The sequence below is a fragment of the Podarcis cretensis genome (genome assembly GCF_951804945.1).
Source record: "Podarcis cretensis genome assembly, chromosome: 6".
NCBI lineage: Eukaryota > Metazoa > Chordata > Lepidosauria > Squamata > Lacertidae > Podarcis > Podarcis cretensis.
This window is the reverse complement of record NC_137175.1, coordinates 76297122-76322779: the sequence shown is the minus strand read 5'-3', so window position 1 is coordinate 76322779 and position 25658 is coordinate 76297122. Positions and strand designations below refer to the sequence as shown.

The 25658-nt window shown below is 42.4% G+C and overlaps 1 protein-coding gene and 2 long non-coding RNA genes across 8 annotated transcripts in view; 1 reads left to right on the top strand and 2 right to left on the bottom strand.

Moving 5' to 3' along the window:
• The window catches only part of DPYD (dihydropyrimidine dehydrogenase), a 538621-nt gene extending 513553 nt beyond the window's left edge, over positions 1–25068 (bottom strand). Inside the window, exon 1 of one of the 6 annotated variants that reach the window (XM_079981200.1) lies at positions 24824–25068. In XM_079981200.1, the coding sequence (XP_079837326.1) occupies positions 24824–24862 (39 nt within the window). In that variant the 5' untranslated portion in view covers positions 24863–25068. Of the gene's footprint in view, positions 1–12763; positions 12852–24823 lie in introns of those variants that run through there. The other 5 variants (XM_079981199.1, XM_079981197.1, XM_079981195.1 and 2 more) reach the window with 5 other exon arrangements.
• LOC307219016 lies at positions 2488–8137 on the bottom strand. The gene is made up of 3 exons (XR_013840260.1): positions 7914–8137; positions 3428–3549; positions 2488–3113 (listed from the first exon to the last, which is right to left on the bottom strand). It is a non-coding gene; the product is annotated as an uncharacterized lncRNA (long non-coding RNA).
• LOC307219029 lies at positions 3030–16549 on the top strand. Its single transcript, XR_013840274.1, has 2 exons — positions 3030–3128; positions 16264–16549. It is a non-coding gene; the product is annotated as an uncharacterized lncRNA (long non-coding RNA).
• Positions 25069–25658: the final 590 nt, after the last annotated feature.

The window sequence follows — 25658 nt, the reverse complement described above, 5'->3', positions numbered from 1 at the left end:
CACTCTCTGAACCGGTAAAAAAGGTCACTGGAGAAGAGAGCCAGTTTTAACTCCATTCTAATATATAACAGACCCGGAGGCAAGTTAAGCACGTTAAGTCAGGGCAATGCTGGGCATTTTACATTGTGTTATTTAATGTCTATTGCTGTAGAACTTGAACTCATTTTCTTCCCTTCTTCTCACCCCTTCGATCTCATTAAAGCTTGTTAAACTTCCTTTATTTTAACCGGCTTCTCTGTACTTAAGCTCATTCTCCCCAGAAGCAGGGTGGCTGGCATGCCAAAGCCAGTAGGTGAGAGGCAGACACCTCTGTCAGATAAGAGGTAAAGGTGCAACTGGATGGTGGTAGCAGCAGGACTCTTCAGGGCAGTGCAGCTAAGAGGGAGGATTCTAAGAGCTGGCAAATGCCACTAACACACACAGCTTGAAAAGGAGAGCCGACAAATTAATGTAGCATCCATCTCTTATTGACTACCAGTCATGACGGCTATAAGGAATCTAGATTTTCGGAGACAATAACAGCAGCAGCAACAATTCAATTTATAGGTCATTTGACAGTCTCCAAACAACTTGCAAAATAAAAAAACAACAACCATGGCATGAAATCAGGAAAAAGTATGAAGCATTACAATAAAAGCAATGCGTTAACCTACAAACCAAACCAAGCAAAATGGCAGCAAAAAACATGCCACCAGAAGGCAGCAAAATTATCCTAAACCATCAAATGCCTTGGAGAAGAGGCATGTTTTCACCTGGAGTTGAAAGGATGTTAATGATGGTGCCAGGCGGTCCTCAAAGGAAGGATCATTCCACAATGATCCTTCCTTTTGCAACCCCCTGAAACTTCTCAGGGAAAGGCCCCAAATGAAGACAGAAGGGTCTAGATAGGCACTCCAAAATATATTGGGGACCTGAACTTTATAGGTCACAAACAAAACTTTGAATTCTAGTTGGAAAACCAGTGGCCAGGGAGCGACTGCAGAAAATACCTGACGCCTTCAAGCCTTGTTTGTATGTTTCCCAAAGCCATCTGTTTGCTGGCTTTGGGAAGCAGGATAGATACTGGACTAGTAGATAGACCTATACTCTGATCTAGGAAGACTCTTTCGCAGTTCTTATTTATTCACATAGAACGCTTTGAGATTTGGAATGCTCTCCCCTTGTTAACTGAATATAAGGCAACAATGCTAATACCACGTGCCACAAAAAATGTTATTATTTCTGAAGGCAGCCCTGTTCAGAGAAGTTATTTACGGTTAACGTTGTGTCTTTAATATTTTGTTGGAAGCTGCCAAGAGTGGCTGGGGCAACCCAGCCAGATGGGCAACATATAAATAATAAAATTGTTCCTGTTGTCATTTAAATTTGTATACAATGGTACCTCGGGTTACATATGCTTCAGGTTACAGACTCCGCTAACCCAGAAATAGTACCTCGGGTTAAGAACTCTGCTTCAGGATGAGAACAGAAATCGTGCTCTGGCAGTGTGGCTGCAGCAGGAAGCCCCATTAGCTAAAGTGGTGCTTCAGGTTAAGAACAGTTTCAGGTTAAGAACGGATCTCTGGAACGAATTATGTACTTAACCCGAGGTACTACTGTACAGCCCTTCATCTGAATATCACTGGGAAGTTCACAACATGAAAATACAAGAGGAAAAGACAAACTGCATCATAAAATAGGAACAAAACAAAACAAAACAATAATCCCACTCCCTTAAACACAATGAAAAGGCCATGGAACATCAGCCAAAGGCCTGGTTACAGAGAAACGTTTTCACTTGGGGCCTAAAGATGTGCAATGAAGGTGTCAGGTGAGCCATTCTGGGAAGAGCATTCCACCAATGGAGAGCCACTGCAGAAAAGGCCCATTTTCATGCTGCCACTCTCTGGACCTCAGAGATCTCACCTATAAAGATATCTGCCCATTGTCTCTCTCTGCCAGAGTTAACAATGCTGGGCTTGCCTTCTAATCAAGTGGTATGTCCAGATCAGGGATTCATGAAGACATAAAGAGGCAAATGACTCTCAGGACAGAAAAGTAATCCTATTCAGGCTGGAACATAGAACGTGCCTCCAATTTTAAATTCAATAACACTGATACAGAAGTACAGTTGTACCTTGGATCTCAAACGCCTTGGTTCCCGAACAATCGGCTCCCAAACGATTGAGACCTGGAAGTGAGTATTCGTGTTTTCAAACATTTTTTGCAAGCTGAACATCTGCAGCCAATCAGAAGCTGCACCTTGGTTTTCTAACAGTTCCGGGACTCGAAGAGACTCCCAGAATGCATTCTGTTCAAGAACCAAGGTACTACTATATATATTTTTGGGAACACCAGGCATGCAGAGTAGAACTGTTGTAGACAGTGGGGGTGACTAAAACAATCCTCCTGTTAGACTGGGAATATCCCCTCACTCATCCAATTTAGGATATTCCACCAATCTTTGACAGAGTTTATTTTCTTTCAGCAAAGTAAGCGGTTCACGTCTATGTCAAGAAAAGCTTTAATAATAAAGAAAATGGTAACACAATAACATGCTACTGAGAGAAACAGAAACAACCTCATGAGGCAAGAACGACAGTTGGCCTCTCTAACAGAACTTAATTGAACACACGAAGGGAGGGGCCGATTCCGGAGCACAACACAAAAGCCCCGCCCACCAGATGCCAGACACTCTACTAATCCAATTAGTTCCCAGTGTTTTTCTTACAAGAACAGACATTGCTGCTTCCGTTAGTGCTTATATATCCCACAACCATTTTAATAAGTGAAGTAAGAAAGGGAAACGAAACACACAAATATGCCTACTCAGAGATATTTGTTAGCGATTACATTATAAGAATACTGAACAAATCACAACAGAGAAAACTGCTGAGGAGGAAAGGAAAATAAAAATGGCCCCGATCAATGGGACAAAAGCAGAAGCTGCATCCAATTTATTTTTTATTTTTTAATTTTTTTACTTTCAGTTGATCTTCATTTTCTTCTCTTTGCAGGTCCATAAGACGGCAATCTTTAAATTCTTTGGCGTCAAGTTGTATGACAGCTCAGAACACATTCTGCTCAAAATGTCATAAGCACCATAGATCAGCGATGAAGCATAGAGCCTGCCTCTGGGGAACAAAAAGGTAATTCCCTTGTTTTTTCCAGTATTCAGCAATTACAGGCTATAAACCTTATGAATACAAATGAGGGCTGACTGTGTGCATGAGAGAGAGAAAAATTAGCTACATGATGGTGGGGTTTGCATAACAGTTTTATTAGCATAAATTGAGGGCTTTTGGATTATAAATAGGACGTCTTAAACAAATGCATTAAAAAAAAAAAACTTTCATACAAGATCCTGCAGGGGGAAATGAACACTTTTTTTGAAATGTATTTAAATGTTCATTTATTCATTTAAATTGACATTTCTGAAGCAGCTAACCTTTCTAAAGCAGGGCTGTCAATGCAGCCAGAATGCCTTACATCGTACATCTTCCATCAGGTAGCAGCATCCTAACCTAAGACGGATAGCATCATCAACATTTGGGTGGTTGTTAAAGTTTTCTTAAGAGGTGAAAAATGTAGGGGGAAAGCAAGAAGAGGAAAATAAACAGAACGTCAAATACATAGATTAAACAAATGAAACGTGGGTTCCATGTTGCAGGATGGGGCATAAATGTAGAATGGGGGAATCTGTCAATTTCAGTTTCTATTAAATTTCTGCATCAGTTGTGTGTGTGTGTGTGTGTGTGTGTGTGTGTGTGTATCTGGAGCAATGTGCACTAAAACGCTGGTGGATTTTTGTGACGCTTTATATAAATCCATCAGTATGTCATTTTTGCACACACACCAATTTACATATATTCCCATATATCCACTTTGTTGTTGTTGGGGCACTGGAACACAAAATTCAAAGAGTGAATTTCAAAGGACAACTGGGTTTTTGGTTTGCGCACTGTTTCAGAAAATGTGAGTTAAGTGGGTACATAATAAATTGCAAACCAGACAAAATTTTACCCCCACCCCTTTTTTCTGGTCTGAAGAAGGTGAAGATATAACACTGTTAGCTTTCACTGCCATTCTAAAAACTGCAGCAGTGCCACTGAAATTAGCACCACTACTACAGTAAGCAACTGTGATAACAGATGGAACAGACATAAAATTTACACCACTTATACATCAGCGTTCTCCAACTGTGAGACGAGTCTTCAAAATGAGGTGTGGGCAATTACTAGGGAGAGCACAGAGTTTTTCCACAGCCCCTCTGAGCCTAATTATTGCAAACTCTGACCAGAAGCAACCCTTATTCTATGTTCTCCTCACCACTTTGAAACCTAGAACTTCAACCAAAGATGGCAGTCTCACCTATCTCCTTCAGGTGAGCAATGACATCATAGTGCTATATTTGAGCAAACCCAAAATGATAGGGTTTCTAAACTGCATTCTGGATTATTTTGCCCTTCAATTGTTTCCTTTTGAATGGTCACTTGCTTTCTCCTGCTGCTGTTCAGGCTTATCTCTTACTCTCCCTGCAAACCTATCCAACGGACTGAGAATACACCAGAAACTGCAAGCTGAAAATTAATATAGCTAACCATTGCCTCACATTAAGAACTGGTTAAAATCAAGTGTTTGACCACATCTCCTGCCCAGAAATAGCTTATGCACCTTTCCCCAAACAAAATCACAGGATTTCGCTCCAAGGCAGCATTCCATGAACATTGTAAACACCATTCCACATTTTAAATAGACACTGGAATGCCGTACTTTACACACACACACACACACACACACACACACACACGTATAATTCAAAAGCCCTTCATACTTTAGCTGCCTTTTAAGGAAAAATAGACCAAAAATAGAATTTCCAAAAAGAATTCAGTTACATGGTAGAAAGTAATAATTTCACTAATTAGCATCAATTCAGCACTCACCCATCTCTTGGCCTATTCCTTTTGCATTAAAAACCATCCAAGCCTATTTACAAATGTGATATAGAAAACTGACTAGTTTTTCCTTTCAAGAATTTGGGGCGGGGGGGGGCTGGTTTACATTTGAAAGAGCTTGATTCCCCTTCTCGCTTATTTTACAGGTGGATAATCCACTAGTCAAAGGTTTCTGTTTATTACATTACTTATGGTAATACTTAGAATCAAAAAAATGTTCCTTCTTAAGTATTCCCAGCATATGATATCCATTATCTGTAGATGAAGTCTAATTGTGGGTAGTAATCCTATGAGTTTGATTGGCGTTATTTACAGATTAGTGGCTGCATAAGGAGGACACTGACGAGAGAGGCATGTCTAATGACACTCACCCAATGAGCTTATGGCTGGGTTGTCCTTTGAACCACAGACATCCCCTCTTCTCTGCTGATTATCTTTACCACTGCCTGCTCTGCATTAACATCTATGAGCAGCACTTTCTGTTGATCACAGCATTTGACCACTCATGGCCATGTGGTATGTGGGATTTAAGACAATTTAAAAGCATGCATGGTGCTGGAGGAGACTCTTGAGAGTCCCATGGACTTAAAGAAGATCAAACCTATCCATTCTTAAGGAAATCAGCCCTGAGTGCTCAGAACCTGAAGCTGAGGCTCCAATACTTTGGCTACCTCATGAGAAGAGAAGACTCCTTGGAAAAGACCCTGATGTTGGGAAAGATGGAGGGCACAAAGAGAAGGGGACGACAGAGCACGAGATGGTGGGACAGTGTTCTTGAAGCTACGAACATGAGTTTGACCAAGCTGCGGGAGGCAGTGGAAGACAGGAGTGCCTGGCGTGCTCTGGTCCATGGGGTCACGAAGAGTTGGACACGACTAAATGACTAAACAACAAAAAAGCATGCATGAGGGTGGGGTTGATGTCTCACATGACCTAGCCGAGCTTAGGTACCCCTGCTCTCCAGTGACCACAAGGAAAAGGTCTGTATGGGACTTCCAAAATTTGTGCAGGGCTAGCTCACATGACCTCACAGCCGCCCCAACTTACTTTTAATGCTTGAGGGGATCACCTGACCCTCTAGTGGTACATTATATCAATGCACAGAATTGCAGTGATATAAAAAAAATCAGTGATTAAAAAATGATAATTACAAAATAGGATTTTTTAAAATTTAAATCAGATTTTTAAAATAAAATGCTTTTGGAGGAAAAATATTTCTAAAGATAGTTTTCTATTTAAGTTACATTATAGTCCAAAGGCTATTCATCAAGAATAAGGATTTGTTTTAAGTTTTTCGTGTGTGCTAAAACTCAGTTTTCTTTAAAAAAAATTGTTTAACCACATCAGTTGACAAACATGCTATGTTATTGTTTTAGTTAAATAATTTTTTTAAATCGTTATTAAGGAAACAATTATTTTTCTCCTTCCAATAAAGTACAGCAGAAAAGTTGTCCAAATATAAACGGTTAATTTATTAAACCTCACAATAATTTCCTAATTATCTGTTCATGTATTTCTAATAGTATGTCCAAATCAGTAATTTTTGATTTAACTATAAAAACTACTCTGCAAATTTATTATTCCAAAAATGAAACCTTTATCTGGTTGTAAATATTAAGATTATACCAGCAAGAATGAGTCTTTCTGTAAAAAAATGATTTAAATCAAGTCTTACTGACTAGTGATTTAAATTGTGATTTAAATCGATTTGATTTAAATCAAATCCACCCCACTTCCAATTTTAAAATTTGGAGTAAACACAAGGAGAAGAAATAGACAAACTTTGGCAATTGTTGTTTTTTCAAGAGCTTAAGAAAAAAATAGCAAGTTAGCATTTGCACTAGTTCAATGTAAGCATGTATTTACAACTGGGTGTCTTTGGTTGTGACACTTCAGCATGCATGAGAAGGCAATGCATCTCTGGGTGTTAGCCAAGAAGATGCAGAAGAGTTCCTGCCTCTGTATTGCTTCCATGGCCAGCCAAAAATAATTTACTCACTCACATTGTCAAACTATTCTTGTGAGTTTTGAAAAGGCTTAAAAACGGCGAGGAGAAGATACAGAATTGTGATGGTGCGTCAGGGTATATACTGAGCCTATATTATTATTCACATTGCCTAACACAGACTGGGAAGGAGCCTGAACTTTTTTCTGGACTCCAGCAGGCACGCCTGCAGTTACAGGAAAAAGATAATTATCCTGGACCTGCATAATCCAGACTAGGATCCATTTATCCCTGCTCCCAATGTAGCGAGTCCCCCCATGAAGCCTTGGCAGCCCTCAGCTCATTGAAACAGCCTTCAACGTATCTCCGACCAACTGGCCAGTACAGTCAAAGCCTGAGGCAGCTCCATGTGATTTTTGCTTTCCTCTGCCTACTTTCTCTTACTAACTGATAGATGCAGTGCCTGAGGCACCTTCAGTTCTTCTTCTGAAGTCTACCTCCTCCTTGCATCAGAGCCGCAGGTCCTAAGCCTGCCTCCAACAGCCCTTTTCCTTTAATGTTGAGATCCATGATAAGCCAGAGTTAAAATAAAATTCTAGGCAATCCTATTACAGTTGCAAGTGTCTCGAAGGGGGAAGGGACAAGTGCAAATCACAAGTCTCCTGACCAGCAAGAAAGCCTTTCTTAACCTTTCCATGAAGAGAGGCTCATTGTGTTTTAATTGTTGCAACCTGTTCTCGGACCTCAGGGTGAAGGGTGGAATAATTACAGTGGTACCTCAGGTTACAGATGCTTCAGGTTACAGATTCCGCTAACCCAGAAATAGTACCTTGGGTTAAGAACTTCACCTCAGGATGAGAACAGAAATCACACGGTGGTGATTAGCTAAAGTGGTACCTCAGGTTAAGAACAGTTTCAGGTTAAGAACGGACCTCCAGAACAAATTAAGTTATTAACCCGAGGTACCACTGTATTATTACTAACGTTTTTAACCATGGTGGCCGGAACATGGCCCCAGTTCTGTGTGGAATTACCTCAGCTGACATACAGACATAGAAGAGTTTGCTCGCTGGTTTCAACCCAAAACAGCAAAAAATGAAAGCTGGGCGATGGGCAATTTTATTTGCTCAGCATGTGAGGATGCCTTTTAAAGCCAAACAATTTCTCTCCTTTTTTTTATTTCTCTTCCCCCAGCCCGCTTCAGTCACACATTTTCTCCTCTCTCTCTCTCTCTCTCTCTCTCTCTCTCTCTCTCTCTCTCTCCCATTTTTTGCCAAGTCAAATGCTTGCCAAAACCTGCACTGGGCTGAACAAGAATGCTTAACGTGGCTTAGTCCTGTAATAAAAAGGAATTAAACTGTATGCTAATAAAGGGGAGGGAGGTTGCTAGGCAACTGCGAACAGGGAGGGGGGGTAGATAAAGCTGCTTTTGTTTTGAACTCTGCCACTGCTGAAGGGTTAAACAAACAAAAACCTGCTCATTTTCTCCCTGATGCTTTAAGTAAAGATGCGGAAATGTTCTACGGTGAAACGCAGGATGGCTAGGCCCCAAGAACAAGGTCCTATTTACATAAAATACCATCCCCAAGGGCGATAACAAACATGGAGGCTATTTGAATGTCACGGTGGTGGTAAAACACGTTTGACTCTCAGCCTATTCAGACACCACGGCCCCCACAAGGAGGCTGCCAGAAGTGACATGGAAAAAGCGTAACATCTGAAAACTGCATGCCGCATGGACATCCCGTGGCCTCAGGGGGTCCCATGTCTACAGGAGTAACCATCAACCATACAGGATCCTGCTCTCCACACGATAAGCCAGTTTCAATCTTGGACCACATCTGTCTGCACTATACATTTAAAGCACTCTAATGTTACTTACAGTGGTACCTCTGGTTATGTACTTAATTCGTTCTGGAGGTCCGTTTTTAACCTGAAACTGTTCTTAACCTGAAGCACCACTTTAGCTAATGGAGCCTCCCACTGCTGCACTGCCGCTGTGTGATTTCTGTTCTTATCCTGAAGCAAAGTTCTTAACCTGAGGTACTATTTCTGGGTTAGCGGAGTCTGTAACCTGAAGTGTATGTAACCCGAGGTACCACTGTACTTATGTGGGTAGCGCTGTGGTCTAAACCACTGAGCCTCTTGGGCTTGCCAATCAGAAGGTCGGCGGTTCAATCCCCGCGATGGGGTGAGCTCCTGTTGCTCGGTCCCAGCTCCTGCCAACCTCGTAGTTGGAAAGCATGCACCCCCAAAATTCAAGTAGATAAATTGGTACCACTCCGGTGGGAGGGTAAACGGCATTTCTGTGCGCTGCTCTGGTTTCTGTGTTCTGTTGCACCAGAAGCGGCTTAGTCATGCTGGCCACATGACCCGGAAAAAACTGTCTGCGGACAAACGCCGGTTCCCTCGGCCTGTAAAGCGAGATGAGCACCGCAACCTCAGAGTCGTCTGCGACTGGACTTAACTGTCAGGGGTCCTTTACCCTTTTTTAATGCTGCTTTAAACTTCATGGCTTGCCACCTGGGAATTGTAATTTGTTAACAGCGCTGAGTGTTGTTAGGAGACCCCTCAACAGAGCTACAGTTCCCAAGGAAGGAGGACTGGCTGTTAAAACCACTCAAGGAACCGTAACTCTGTGAGGGGAATGGGGTCTCCGAACAACTCCCAGCACCCTTAACAGTTCTTTGGGGGAAGCCATGTCTGATTTTTTTTTTTTTTAATAAATATTTATTGAGATTTTTTAAATACAAAATGCAAAAATAATAAACAATATGACAAGTATCATAAAATATTTTCAAAGCTTCTTTAGACTCCCTCACGTCTCCCGCTCCCACTTACATCATTGTAAACTTTTTCCAGCAATTTATCATCTTGTTCACATTCTTTACATTAAATTACATTGTTTACATTAAAAGGGACGCAGGTGGCGCTGTGGGTTAAAGCCTCAGCGCCTAGGACTTGCCGATTGAAAGGTCGGCGGTTCGAATCCCTGCGGCGGGGTGCGCTCCCGCTGCTCGGTCCCAGCGCCTGCCAACCTAGCAGTTCGAAAGCACCTCCGGGTGCAAGTAGATAAATAGGGACCGCTTACCAGCGGGAAGGTAAACGGCGTTTCCGTGTGCGGCTCTGGCTCGCCAGAGCAGCGATGTCACGCTGGCCACGTGACCCGGAAGTGTCTCCGGACAGCGCTGGCCCCTGGCCTCTTAAGTGAGATGGGCGCACAACCCCAGAGTCTGTCAAGACTGGCCCGTACGGGCAGGGGTACCTTTACCTTTACCTTACATTCTTAAATCTCATTCATTTAATTTAGTCTAATAATTCTCCAAAAGGTTTATATTTTCCTCAATCTCACTTATCATCCAGATTACGTCTAATTTAGTGGTGCTCAATTATTTATGGTCTGGCATCCTTCTTAACATTCAACCAAATTACAATATTTTTGTAAATAAATCCTAAATTTCTTCCAGTCTTCTTCAACCCTCTCCTCTCCCAGGTCTCGGATTCTGCCGGTCATCTCAGCCAATTCCATATAGTCTATCAGTTGCATCTGCCATTCTTCCAGTGTGGGTAGATCTCGAGTTTTCCAGTGCTTGGCAATGAGTATCCTTGCTGCTGTTGTTGCATACAGGAAAAAAGTTCTGTCCTTCTTTATCACCCTCTGGCCGACAATACCCAGGAGGAAGGCCTCTGGTTTCTTGGGGAAAGTATACTTAAATACCTTTTTCAACTCATTATATATCATTTCCCAGAAGGCCTTCACTCTAGGGCACGTCCACCAGAGGTGAAAGAATGTTCCTTCATTCCCTTTACATTTCCAGCATTTGTTATCAGACAAATGGTATATTTTGGCAAGTTTAACTGGGGTCACGTACCATCTATATATCATTTTCATTACATTTTCCTTCAAAGCATTACATGCAGTGAAGTTCAACCCAGTGGTCCACAACCTTTCCCAGTCCTCGAACATGATATTATACCCAATGTCCTGTGCCCACTTTATCATAGCCGATTTAACCATTTCATCTTGTGTGTTCCATTTTAACAGCAAGTTATACATTCTTGAAAGTACCTTAGTCTTAGGTTCTAGCAGTTCTGATTCCAATTTCGATTTCTCTACCTGGAACCCTAACTTTTTGTCATTTTTGAAAACTTCTTTAATCTGAGCGTAGTGTAACCAGTCTCGCACTTTATCCTTCATTTTCTCCAAACTCTGCAATTTCCAATTGTCTCCATCTTTTTCTAAAATTTCCCAATATTTTGGCCATTTGGCCTCCATATTGGGTCTTTTTCGGGCCTTAGCTTCCAGAGGTGATAGCCACCTTGGAGTTTTGTTTTCCAATAAGTCTTTATATTTTGTCCAGACATTGAACACTGCTTTTCTGACAATATGGTTTTTAAAGGCCTTATTGATTTAAACCTTATCGTACCATAAGTATGCATGCCAGCCAAAAGCATTGTTAAAACCTTCCAGATCCAATACATCAGTGTCTTCGAGAAGTAGCCAATCTTTTAGCCAGCAGAAAGCTGCGGCCTCATAATACAACTTTAAGTCCGGCCGGGCAAAGCCCCCTCTCTCTTTCGCGTCGGTTAATATCTTAAACTTAATTCTGGGCTTTTTGCCCTGCCAGACAAACTTAGAAATATCTCTCTGCCACTTCCGGAAGCCATGTCTGATAAAGCAGTAAGATAAGGCAGCTCCCACCCACAGGCTTACATCTAGAAGACGTGGCACAAGTGGAAGAAAAAAGAAATATTGGACACTATTTCTTGGTTTGAAAATCTTACAGTGACCAGATTTCAAATTGCTGGTCTTTCAGAAGCCTTGTTCACATGGGCGTAAATTAATGCATGGCAAAATTTGCCATAGAATGCAGGGAAATTTTATATTGTATTCAGGCCACCTCTAATTACATGGTCAGTTCTTTGAAGATAGCAGTTGTGGGAAGAAGAATGTCTTAAGTCAGAAACGAGAGCTGCAGAGGAAAATGTGATATGCCATGTGGCTTTCTAATCAAGTAACAGTTTAATTTTGTCTCCACCCATTAAGAGTTTCTATGGCAAACAATTCTTAAAGATGAAACACAGTACTCAGAAAAACACACATAAAACTGGAAATTTGACTTCCTTGGTGATCATTCATATGACCCTTATGATACATGACTAATTCATACATATGAAGAAATCCACATCTCTTCATTTTAGTAGAAGCTAAAGTTTCCTTTCGGCTTCAAAATAGCATCACAAGCTATAGCTGCAAAAATGTAAATTTAAGGGTATAAGAGGTCAGATTTTTGTTGCTTGTTTAAATTAATATCAAAGTTTCCTTATATTAATTGTGATTGTGTAGTCATAGTCCTGGTCATTGGATTTATCACACACTGCATTTTCCACAAATACAGTGGTTGCAATCTATACCCACTTACCAGGGAGCAGGTCCAATTGAAAACAATGGGAATTAATTATGAGTAGACATATATTGGATTGCACCGATTGTACTGAAAGCAATTCACATAAAATCAAATGACAAGAATCTAAATACAATAGCAGCACAAATTATTTAGCTGTTAAAAAAATGCATTACACCACTGACAATCCAAGTGTTTATCAAAAGTTTAAGCGTAAAACATACGGTACCTATATAGCATATTGAATAGGTCAATTAACAGTATCTAATTTCAATAACATCATTAAGCAATCCACTCAGCAATTAACAACAACAGCTAACTCAAATAAAAACTGGGGGAGGGAATGTGCAACTAAGAAAATTTAACTATTTTTAGCACCATACTTCAGCCAACCCACAAGCACAGCAGAGATAAAAGGCAACCAGAAACCACACTTTTAGTCTGCAAACACACAAACACAAAATCAATCACGATCTCACCTCTTGCCCCCAAAGAAAAAGGGATTTACAGGATTGTAGAGTTGGAAGGCACCTAAGGATCATCTTGTACAACCCTCTGTAATGCAAGAATCAAAATCCTGATCTTCCAGGTGCCACCCCTAGACAATAATAATATATAAATAATAATAATAATAATAATAATAATAATAATAATAATAATTTATTATTTGTACCCCGCCCATCTGGCTGGGTTTCCCCAGCCACTCTGGGCGGCTTCCATAAAGACCAAAAATACACTAAGATGTCACACATTAAAAACTTCCCTGAACAGGGCTGCCTTAAGATGTCTTCTGAATGTCAGGTAGTTTATCTCTTTGACATCTGATGGGAGGGCGTTCCACAGGGTGGGCGCCACTACCGAGAAGGTCCTCTGCCTGGTTCCCTGTAGCTTTGCTTCTCGTAATGAGGGAACCGCTAGAAGGCCCTCTGCGCTGGACCTCAGCGTCCGGGCAGAACGATGGGGGTGGAGACGCTCCTTCAGGTATACTGGGCTGAGGCCGTTTAGACAAGAGCTCCAGAAGGGCCTTCTACATTGCCCCCCTGGCTCAGCCCCTTCATTACCCACTTGGCGGGGTAGCAGCAGAACCACTTTGCACCCTTCCACCATTTGGTGGAACTTTTCCCAATTTGGCATCACAGGTCAAAACCGCACTGGGTGGTTCTGAAGGGACTGTTGCCCAATATGGCATGGCAAGTCACAACTGTGCCAATGTGTATGCCTCTCAAGATGCCATTGCCTAACTTGGCACAAGAGTTCCTGATGTAGGATGAAGCAGTCTCCTTCTGTGCTTGGATGCCATACTCCATTTTGAATCAAGATGGCAGACCAAGATGGTGTGACAGTTAAAAATAAGGTTTCCCAAGCTGGAAGAGGCAGTTTTCACTTACAATCAGATGCCATTGGAAGCAATGAGCCAGGCATCAGTGTGTTTGTGTGCGCGCACAGTCCCCAAACTCACAAATTACACTAACCATTAAAAAAACCTACAATATTATTTTAGTTTCTTCAAGTTTCTAAGCAGTGCCAGGCACACTCTGCTAGTCTGAACTGGAATTAGCCAAAAGAATGTCATCTCTTTCCCCGTACCAGATGCTCAATTCTTGCTATGGCTGCTGTCCATTGTGCTGTAAATCCATCCCTAAACTATTCCCTCAACTTTCAGGATGCTACGTGCAACCTTACATGTGAATAATCTTAACTGCAAAGTAACTTCATTTCCCCCAAAACTGCTTTTATGGCCCACCTTATTTCTTACCTTATTCATCCATAACAATCCTACAAAAGACAGCCTCTGATATTCACATTTTGCAGGTTAGGAAACAAAACTTGAGAAGAAGCACACCTATGGAAGCTTAGCTCTGGATCCCGTTTTATTGCACTTCCCTTCCAGTTCACAGAGGAAAATATGAGTTAACAGTTTTATGACAGCTCTATGCATATGCCATACAGATATTCTTTTAATTTTCATTCATCGCATTTGCATTCTGCCCTTCTTTCAAGGTAGCAGACAAAAGAGATATTCCAAGTGCCATGAAATAAAGGCAGAAACAGATTTGTTTTGTTCTTGGGAGCCCTTCCACTGCAAAGGGAACATCTGGAGTTGGCAACCAAGCCGAGGTCTCTGAGTGGAGGAACAATAGGCTTCATCAGGAACCCAGTGCTTATCAAAGTGCTCTTTAAAATAGTAATAAAAAAAAAAGCTTGCTACAAACAGACCCTATGTTGTTAGCCAGGAAAGATTGCCTTACAATGAAGGAGAAGGCTCCCACAGGGTCATCCTGGATCAAGGACTTAATGAAAATGTGTCACTGTGGAAGACAGGAGAAAAATTGCCAAAAAGTTGAAGCAATCTGGAGGATCTTTTCCAAACTACCTTGGGAATGACACATAATCCATATATCTGGCCAAACCAGAGTCAGACACATAAATTTAATATAAAAAAGGCAAGGAGCAGCAACAGATAAAAGCTGGCAATGTAACAAACTCACCCATCATATTTTAGCATCAAACAAATGAAGTCATAGACAAAAGGATGTGCGTACTAAATATAAAAGAAAAGCCATGCAAGCTGAAATTTGCTGTTTCTAAAAACTTGATAATAGATCTTTGTGAGCTTAAAATAAATAACAACCACAAACATATTAAAGACATCTACCCAACCGAGCTATTTTCTGCAGTTACCATGTCAAAGCACAATGAAAGGTTGTTTGGTTTTAATCATTTAAAGTTTTCAATTCATTTCTAAAGGTTGATGCCCACTGCATTTGTTCAGCAGTTCAGAAATGACTAGAAAACCAAAACTGAGATGAACAGAAATGTGGGGATAGGAGTAACCTATATGAAATATGGTTGTCAATGAAACATTTTAAATAGAAATTCTAGGTTTCTTATTGTTTTTCATACTTTTTGTAAGAAAGAGGAAATACTAAAACTATCTATCTATGATAGCTCTTTCAAGAAGCTGTGGCAACTTTAAAAATAATCAACGAATTAATTCTGTTTGGGGTTCCATTTCTTGGTTTGTTTTTTAAAAAAAGAAAAGCTGTCAAGGCAGACAATTTTATTAATGGGCTTTTAATATGTTCCTTTTCTTCCATGGGAAACTTTAGAATCTGGTCAAAATGTTATTTTGAAGAGTCATACTCCATAAATTACACAATGGGCCTTATTAAATAAACCAGGGCAGAGGTAAACAACTAGAAGCACAGAACTAAAGCTGCAATCTTGGAACTGACCTAAAAGCAAGTCCTATTGAGCTCAGTGGGGCTTACTTCTGAGAGTCGCGGCTGGCACTGTGGTCTAAACCACTGAGCCTCCTGGGCTTGCCAGTCGGAAGGTCGGCGGTTCAAATCCCCGCAATGGGGTGAGCTCCCGTTGCTCAGTCCCAGCTTCTGCCAACCTAGCAGTTCAAAAGCACGTGAGTGCAAGTAGATAAATAGGTACCGCTGCGGTGGGAAGGTAAATAGCATTTCTGTGCACTCTGGTTTCTATCACGGTGTTTTGTTGTGCCAGAAGCGGTTTAGTCATGCTGGCTACATGACCTGGAAAGCTGTCTGCGGACAAACACCGGCTCCCTTGGCCTGAAAGCGAGAAAAGCGCCACAACTCCATACTGTAGTTGCCTTTGACTGGACTCAACCATCGAGGGGTCCTTTACCTTTTACCTTACTTCTGAGTAAATGTGTGTAGGATAGCATGGTTAAATGTGTATTCCATGGGTCACTGACCTAGGCAAGACACATTAGCGGCTTAAAACGCAGCAAGGTCATTTTCCCTTGCTGGAATTTAAGTCATATTTGCACCTTGCTATACACACCAGTGATGCGGTGGGGATGCCTTTACCTGATCTGTTTCACCTGTTTGGTTTCCCTTGCCCCTACAACACCCCCCAGAACTCAGTGAAACTTATCTGCACATGCACCATGGCTGTCTCAAATGTACACAATTCACCTTAACTGTAATTTATGTTTTCAAATCAGATTGAAGCTGGTTTGAGGGAAAACACATCAAATCAGCAGGACCTCAAGAAGCTATGGGACAGAACTGGCTAACCTCATGTGGACACAGCTTCAGGGACCGGTGGTGGATTCACACGGGAGCCAGAGCAAACGGTGATGTGTACACAGCCGCAAGAGGATTTGCCGTTTAAGTCACTACTTTGAGAGCCTTAATTGTCTGCTTTAACACAGAGATCCTTCAACCAAATAGTCACAGGTCAAAGAACATGAGCTTTGGAAAGCACTCATTAAACAAATGTGTACCATGTGGCTCCGGCTCATCTTGTATTATGCCCAAATTCCAAGACATGTTTGAAAAGACTCAATTATGGATAGGGGTGGGCGATATCTGGTTTTCAACACTGTGATAGATCACCAGCTAAACATCGCAATAAACCGACACATATCACAAAGTCTGAAATAAGGACGGAGCTATGTAGAGGCATTGGCTGGCTTCATGGTTTTTCCCACATTGTGATTTTTGCATAGCACACACAGAGACATCATGATTTGCAATATATTGCTAGGTCAAAATTTATGAAACCAATATCATGATATGGACTTCAAACCAATTTTGGATGATATATCAATATACCACCCAGCCCTAATTGTGGGTGGATCCTAGAAAAAGAAAGAGAAAAATGCAGGGGACAAAGGAAAGATGAAACTGTCCCACCAATCCACAAAGTCACTGGTCAGTACTAGCTGGTCAACTGAATTAAGCTGATTAGATCAGAGTGGGCACCCCTTTTCTCTCTCTCCCAAAGGCCATATTCCCTCAGGAATGTGTGCAGGTCTGCTCAGAAATCACAACCACTAGATTAAATGGGGTTACTCTCAAATAAATACACAAAGATGTTGTGTTTTTTTAGAAGAACAGACCAATATGGCTACTGTCCTAAGAAGCAAAAGAAAATAATTACTTTAGTGTGCTATACACACAGGTTACCAATAAACTGGGATTTTCCAAACTTTTCCCAGGCTCACTTTGTTTAGTAAAAAAACACCTTTGGAATCTGCCAAGCTTACCTGATATTGTATTTACAGTTGGCACCATTCATTGTTACTAATGAGGTTATGGAATGGAAAAATTCCATGGAAAAATAAAAGCACCGGAAAATTTGCCACTTGGGGAAACTTGACACACCACATTACAGCACATAGCAGAACTGAATGGTTCTAAAGCAGCTACCAGGGGTGATTCTCCACTTCGCTGGAGGTATAAAACAAGGAGGAATGTTTAAGAAAAACCATTTTTCTCAAAAGAAATACCAGCCCTTTCAATTGTTCTGAAACTACACAGGAAGCAGAGAGAGGGGAACACTTTCAAAAGCCAGTAAGAATAAGGAGGAAGCAGCATGAGGACAAGAAGAATTCAGTTGGGATAGAAGAATGAAAGCAGCTTCAGGGGTCTTTGGGGCAATTAAATGAAAGTTGAGGGCCACTTGCAGCTCCTGGTACACAGGTTTCCCACGTGGGGATTAGGTACCACCAAAGTTTTGGAACTCTACGCATTTTCATTAGTAAGTAAATCTCACTGAAGAAAATTGGAACTGTGTTGGCATCCCTCTGTTTCAAGAGACAATGGGTGCACCTCCAGGGCTGAAGTCAAACTGCTGCGTTAACTGCACTTGAAGTGACCTCCCCAGATGGTGTGCATGGAGGCCCCAGGCTGCCCAGATGACAAGACTCCTCTCTTGGCCTCCATGATGTGGTCCAAAGGAAAGCAGAGCAATACACTTGGCACCAGCTTGGATGCAGGAGTCACCGGAAGGAGTCGTACAAAGGCGCCATCCAACCATCTTAGGGACTCTACTCTGGATTTTGGTCAGGTTTACTCCTTAGCCTTTTCTCCTCCCGAAGGTGTTCTGCAAGGCAGCGGACTTGCTTTCAGATAAAATGCTCAAAGCAAAGTGGATGTGACAACATGCAGTACTGAGTCCACAGTCATCTCCCTATAAGGTAGGGGGAAGAAGGCCAATTTAAAGTGCAACGCACATGGGTTGGGTGGGTGTGATGGAGGAGCGGGGAATCACTGGCACACTGGCCTGGTTTGGCCCACATGGCAACTTTGGCCAAGCTGTGCCCATCCACCCCACACCAGATGCCCGTAAAGGTGAGGCTTGGATGAAAGCGTATTTGTAGGTACCACTGATCAGCTATGCCTGCAAAGCCCCTTACACAGTGTGCCCCTTGCTGACTGTCAATGGTTTTAAGTTTTGTAAGTCTGTGCATACGGTATTTCCCAGCCCCTAGAACAACACTTTCCTAGCAGCTTTGCAAACATCCTTTGGAAAGAAAGAAAAAATGCAGCATTTGTAAAAGCAGCATTTTTTATTTTATTTTTACTTTACACAGAAAGCAAGTTTGCATTCAAAACAATTGTGGGATCAGTCGTTAACAATATCTCCAACAGCACACTCCCACCAAAGGGCAGGACAAAAGCGCTTCCTAGCCCAATGGGAATGAAAGGGAGTTACACATTACCATAGTCATAAACCTCAGGGGTGTTAAGGGCACTTAATTATGAACAGATTACCAACTCAAGTAAACACAATCCTGGGTCCCTGAAAAGATATGTCTCAGTAAAAAAGTAAAATAAAATTCTGTGTTTTGACTTCACTTAGGTAGCGACCTTAAATACTTCCTTCAAACAGAACTAAACTATCACCAGCATCAATAGAGTTTGCTCCTACATGTTTAGGATTGCAATATTTCACGCATGTGCAAAGATCCATTGACGCCCCTTGAACATAAAGCCACACACACCAAAAAGCCATTAGTGGTTAAATATTAATTCTGGGTATGATCTAAAGGAAGATGTCACCATCTGTTATTGAGTGATAACTTTCAACAAAGGAATTCTTTTTTTAAAAAAAAAGTGACTCGAAAGGCAAAAGTTAAACTGTCCACTTCGTTTCTGATCTTCTGGCACGCTGACCAGACATCTGCCCTACTACAATCAAGTATTTTATAGCCACAGTTAATGCTTGTGAGGGTGTTGTCTTTTTAAAGCGATACAGTGAAAGCTGTGTGTCAAAAATGGGGAAATGCTAGAAGATTGCTAAGATTAAAAGATCACAGCACTCTAATCGTATCGCCAGCTGTGAGCCTAATGAACTAAATTTAAGACAGCCATTATCTCCAGAGGGTAAAAAAAATGGCCATTGCTCATCTTCATGTGCTAATTAATTTAGATGTATGCTTATTTACAGCTGTCCACTGCCAAGCATTGAAGCTGTCCTTCAAGACTGTTCAATGGGCACAGAACATGACAAAAACATTTTGATATGGCTGACTTGTAACCAGAGTCCGTGCTGACTTGTTATAGCCTTCAGGGGTTGATCTGTAAAAGCTCTGCACCTCATAACAGGAGATATCTAAGAAACCAGTTCCTCTCCTATGCCCACTCAAAATATCCACCATGGACCAATACCATCCCCCTGAACCATCTGTCATTTTAGCCTTGCCAATGAGAAGTCCACAAAAATTAGTTATGCTATACACATTATTATTAAGCTGGGACATCTTCAGGAGCCTGAAATAAAGGAAACAACACTTCCTCAAGTTTGGAGGAAGTTCTCAGCCTGAACACCTGGTGGGTACAAGTCTGTGCAGAAATCACCTCCTACAATTACGTAATTCTGTCTTAAGATTCAAAACCCAAACTTAAGCATTAAGAAGCGTGGCATATTCTGCTATTAGGATTCAACAATGTGTGGATAGCTGTGAGGCTTAACAGCTTTTATTTTCAAACTGCATGTCTTTAGGGTGTTGTTGCTGTTTTTATACTCTGCTTGTAAGCTTCCCACACAAATCTCACTGGTCCCAGGCACGGGGTGGGGGTGGAGATGCTAGACCAGTGTGACATTTTGCTATCTTGCTCTGTCCTAAATTTTCCAGTAACTTGCCTAAGCAAAATCCTGTTGACACAGGCCAATCTTGATGAATAAAATGCTAGGCTGAGGACAACAGACATGTGGTCAACCCATTTTTACTCCTAGCCAGCCAAGAACACTAGCAAAGCCTGCAATCTTAATCACACATAGTAAAGGTAAAGGACCCCTGACCATTAGGTCCAGTCATGACCGACTCTGGGGTTGCGGCGCTGATCTCGCTTTATTGGCCGAGGGAGCCGGCGTACAACTTCCAGGTCATGTGGCCAACATGACTAAGCCACTTCTGGAGAACCAGAGAAGCGCACGGAAATGCTGTTTACCTTCCCGCCGGAGCGGTACCTATTTATCTACTTGCACTTTGACATGCTTTCGAACTGCTAGGTGGGCAGGAGCAGGGACCGAGCAACAGGAGCTCACCCCGTCGCGGGGATTCGAACTGCCGACTTTCTGATCAGCAAGCCCTAGGCTCTGTGGTTTAACCCACAGCGCCACCCGTAAAGAGCACTGAACTCAGTGGGGATTATTTCTAAGAAGATACACAAATGATTGCATTGTAAAATCCATACACTGAGTAGCACAGGAAGGTGCAGAAGTCCGTCCCCCCCCCCCCCCGCAACTACCACCTCAGGATTCCAAAGTAAGGAGAGACTTTGTGCTGGTCATCAGCCTACGACTTTTTCCACCTGCCTTGCCCCACCCTCCAGGCCTAGGAGCCCTTCCCAAACCATTACTTGGAGAACAGCAGAAGCAGCTGGGAAGAGAGGAGTTCGGGGATATTTTTTAAGAAATATGTTATTAGTTGTGTGTCCTTGTTTCCCAATTTGATCCTTTTATATGGCTTTGTATGTCTGGGATTTTTATGCATTGTGACTTGCTGTTATTTTTATTGAGTAGTAATTCTTTATTGTAATTGACAATGACCGCTCCCCACTTAAAACGGGGGGCGCCTTTTGCGTGGACGCGTGCAGCCCTGGATCTGGAGTGGCCCCATCAGCATAGGCTTTGCCTTCCCTCAGGTGGGATACCTGGAGGTCCCCGCCTACCCCAGTGAGTTGTCCAATCCCACCTGGGGGAAGCGTTGCCAGGGAAACCAGGCCAGGTAAGGGGAGGGATTACCTGCCCACACAATAGAGGGTGGATCTTACTTGTTAATCCTCACTTGGCTCCAGAGCTTATGCCTGAGCCAAGGTCTACCCACATTTGAAATTTAATAAAGTTGTGGCCAATTTAATCCCATAGCACGTTGTCTAGAGTCGTTATTCCACATGACGGGGGGGACCACTCGGGATCTGGGGACTCCACCTGTCCACGCAAATGTAAACTGTTTATTATTTGCTGATATTTAATTTTACTGTTTACTATTATATTCTAATGGATTATTGAATATAGCTTTCTTTCATACTAGTTGTCAATTTTAAAGTTATTGTGACTTTGTTGTATTGGATCAGATTGTTGTTACATGTGTTGTTATATACATAAAAGTTTAAGAACTTAATGGGCAATTTGAGCTCACTAGGGCAGGAGATAGCAACTTCAGAAGCACTTTTTAACTCCTGACACACCACTGTAGAAGATCCAGTTTTAAGAATCGGGGGGGGGGACCCTATGTACTGGGCTGCTTCAAATTTTATATCAGGGTTTGGAGCCTTTGTCCCTACAAATGTTATTGGGTTACAACCCTAATTATGAGAGGTGGTGAGAGTTGGAATCCAACATCATCTAGAGGGCCAAAGGTTCCCTATCCCTACTTTATATAATGACCAGATTGGCTGCAGCCACATAATGCAGCAAGTATTGAAGTCAAAAGCATGGTTCTAGATATGCGGCAGACACATACACTAGGGAACACAGGCAATCTAGGTTCTTCAGAACAAATCCCCAAGGATTTCAGATGGACTGTGCCTGTCGCGTTTATCATAGGAAGCACCAATGCAACTAATTGTTGCAAACAGCAGTCTTTAGCCCTTGCATAACAAAGCAAGCGTGGAGAAATTCTACTGCGCAACAGTATAATTTTCACAATACACCACCAATGAGGAATCAAAAACTAGAGGGGAAAGGACTCAGGAGGTTGGCATCTCTAGAGATGTTATGTTGGTCTTTTAAAATAAACATGGAAATAAATGATTAATCCCCTGCTCTGGGATAGTCTGAAAGGAACTTTTCATGTGACAATTATCCCAGGGAACATTCCAGACCTTCCCCTTCAATGTTCTGTATTTAGTCTGTGAGAGTTAAAAGCTTTACTAATTCAAGATGGATGTCATGTGTCTCACTTCTCAAATGCAGTGTTCCCAGCACGTATCACACATTCCACCTATAAAGAGATTGGAAGCACCCTTGGGTGACATGCTAGACACTGCCCACTTTGGGCACTGCCCACTTTTGGCTTTGGCTGCAGGCACCAGTGGTATGCTATTTCCCCAACTATTTGTCTTAATAATAATTTTAAAAATTCTGCCCCTGCATTATGGGAAACTGGCACACCCAGCACTTACTCCTGAGCAGACTGATTTAGGGGAGAAGCAGTCAGGAAGAGAGTGACAGATTCTGTCTTATACAATTCCATCCAGTATTAATCCACTTAATGGGAATGTTGATTACAGTACTCTGGATTCAGCTCTTGGGGTCCCTTAAAAAGGCAGCCAGTTGCCAATTCAGGCCTCAGTCTAAATTGAAATAAGTCCCATTGAACAACATGTGACTTGTGTCACTTCCAGATGACCTGTTAACAGCATTCGCCCGATTTGTTTGCATGAGGTTTACAGGCAGGTTAGATGACCACAACAATTTATTTGTGGGTGAACTGTGAGTTTCTTTGAGCCCTGGGTGACAACCAAGGTGGATATGTGGAGCCTTGTATGAGAGCCAGGAGGCTGAAAGGGGAGGTGTATCGAAAAGGGTGTATATTGCTTATTTTGGAAATTTGAATTGATGTAACATTTTTATGTGCAACTGTGTGTTTTTGTATATTTGTTATATGTTGTTCAGTTGCTTGTTTACTTTAGTTTTTTTGTACCACACACACACACATATCACAGTACAGTGGTACCTCGGGTTACATACGCTTCAGGTTACCTACGCTTCAGGTTACAGACTCCGCTAACCCAGAAACAGTGCTTCAGGTTAAGAACTTTGCTTCAGGATAAGAACAGAAATTGTGCTCCAGCGGTGCGGCGGCAGCAGGAGGCCCCATTAGCTAAAGTGGTGCTTCAGGTTAAGAACAGTTTCAGGTTAAGAACGGATCTCGGGAATGAATTAAGTACTTAACCTGAGGTACCACTGTATAGAAATGGTTTAAATAAGTAAATCAAACTGAGCATTTGTTCCGATTTGTTTTGGAAAGGCTGGACAATACTACCTCAAGCAATTGTTATCCCACTCTTTCAGTTACATGTTGCCATCACTTTTTTCATCAAAAAATTCTGATTTTTAAGGGGTAGCAAGAAGCAGAGTTTTTTTTTATTCAAGAGCATCAAATCAGCTGTCGTTGCACAACCAGGCCTTTGGCTGATTAATATTCTACAGCCTTTTAATATGTCCCTGTGGGAAAGGAGGGTATTGTTTCACTGTTTTAATTTACTTGTGTTTCTGTATAATATTTTATTCTGTGAACCACCCAGAGATTTTGAAGGGTGGTATATAGCAGATTAAATAAAAACAAATAAAATTTGCCAGTATGTGATTGACTCTCATCCCGAAACAGCAACACTCCAGAAGCACCCTTACTGTTTTGTTTTTTTTTTAAAGGATGCTTACTGCACTGCTGGTGAAATTTTATTTAGAAATATATTGAGAAATAGGTAGATGGGACAGAAGAGCACTATTTGGATTTGCTGACATAAGCATCAAAAGATTCTCCGGAATCTCTTCATTTTGACCTCCAGATGAGGCTATATGTATCCAGAAGAGGATGAGAAACCAGAAAATATTGGTCTGCCAAAGACTATCCTGTGCAGTCACAGGTGGCTAGACAGCGATAGGCAAGATATACAGGCCAAATTACATTGCCTGAACTACTCAGCTTAGAGAACGGAGGTTTCCTTCCCTTGGGAAAAGCAGGAGTGACAAACCCGTGGGTCTCCCAGAGTTGTTGAACTGCAGCTCCCATCAGCCTCGGCCAGCATGGCCAATGGCAAAGGATGATGGGATTTGTAGTTCAGCAAACATTTGGCGGAGGGGGGAAAGGGGCACAGGCTAGTCACTCCCTTCTGCAGCCTGGGTAGCTTGGCCACTACATTGTGGTCTTGCCTACGGATACCTGTCCACCTTTGGCAAAGGTTCCTTGGCATAAGGGATAGTCAGAGCTTAATCTCCTTCATTACGCACACGCCCCCCTCCCCCGCGCGCACACATGTGGAATGGCTCCAGTGTGTTTACAAGCGGGGAGCCCCTGTCGCTCTTGATAACCAGCCACGGGGAGGGGGGGACCCCACTCTGCACATGCCCAGAGGCCCACATATCCCTCGAGCGCACAAGTCAAGCCTGCGGCCACCAAGGACTCCGGACACCTTGCAATGCTTGGCGACTGCAGCAGAGGCTCCTTGGGGGAGTCCCAAGTTTCTTCTTCCCGGTTTCCAGACGCCACAGGGCTCCTGGCGCGCCCTCCTCTGCCGCCCCCCTGCACGAGGACACGGCCGTACCTCTATGTCCACGGGGTCCCGGCTCAGCCAACGTGCCATACTCGCGCCAGCCGCGTCCGCCCTTTCGCCGCCGCCTTCCAGGAATCGTCCAGCGGGCGAAGCGAAAGCGCGACGCGGACCCAGCCCGCCCAGCAACGCCCCCAGTGGGCGGACGCGGCGGAGACCTTCCTCGGCCCTGCCCCTTCGGCTCCGCAGCTGCCTCCTGGCTCCAGCCTCTTGGCCTTTTCTGCTGAGCTTGCAGGGAGGAAAACATTCAGACATGGCCTGGCTTTAAAGAAGAGGGTGGGGTGGGGGATATTGATTACTTAATTGCGTAACCGTGTGCAGCTTGCAACAATGTAGGTAGCATACACAAAAGGAAAGGAAAAAGGAAATACTGTAAGTAAAATCTAAGTTTTGTAAACTGGTGAGAGAGAGCGATGCAAAAGTTACACTAACAGGAAATCGGACACTTGCATGTAACATTTAGACCGGCGAACACAGATATGTTAAGAGTTTGAGCATTTCAGTGATTTGGTTGTACACATTTTCGTTGACACCTTTTAATTGAAACATTGCCTTTCTAGGATTTTCTGGTGAGGGCGCAGTGCTGGATTAAACCCTGTGGAGGCCCCTAGGCAGTTGAAATCTTGGGGGGCCCATCACAAATTATCTCCTAATAGTTTTTGTAATTTTCTTTCAAGATGGAATCAATATTATTTTGAATGGATATAACAAGTTAGTAAATATGCAGAAATGGCGAAACTTACTGGAAAAATAAGAAATCAAGATAACAAATGTTTTATAAAAGAATAGAAATAGTTTACTGAATATTTACAAATAAATTGTAAACAGA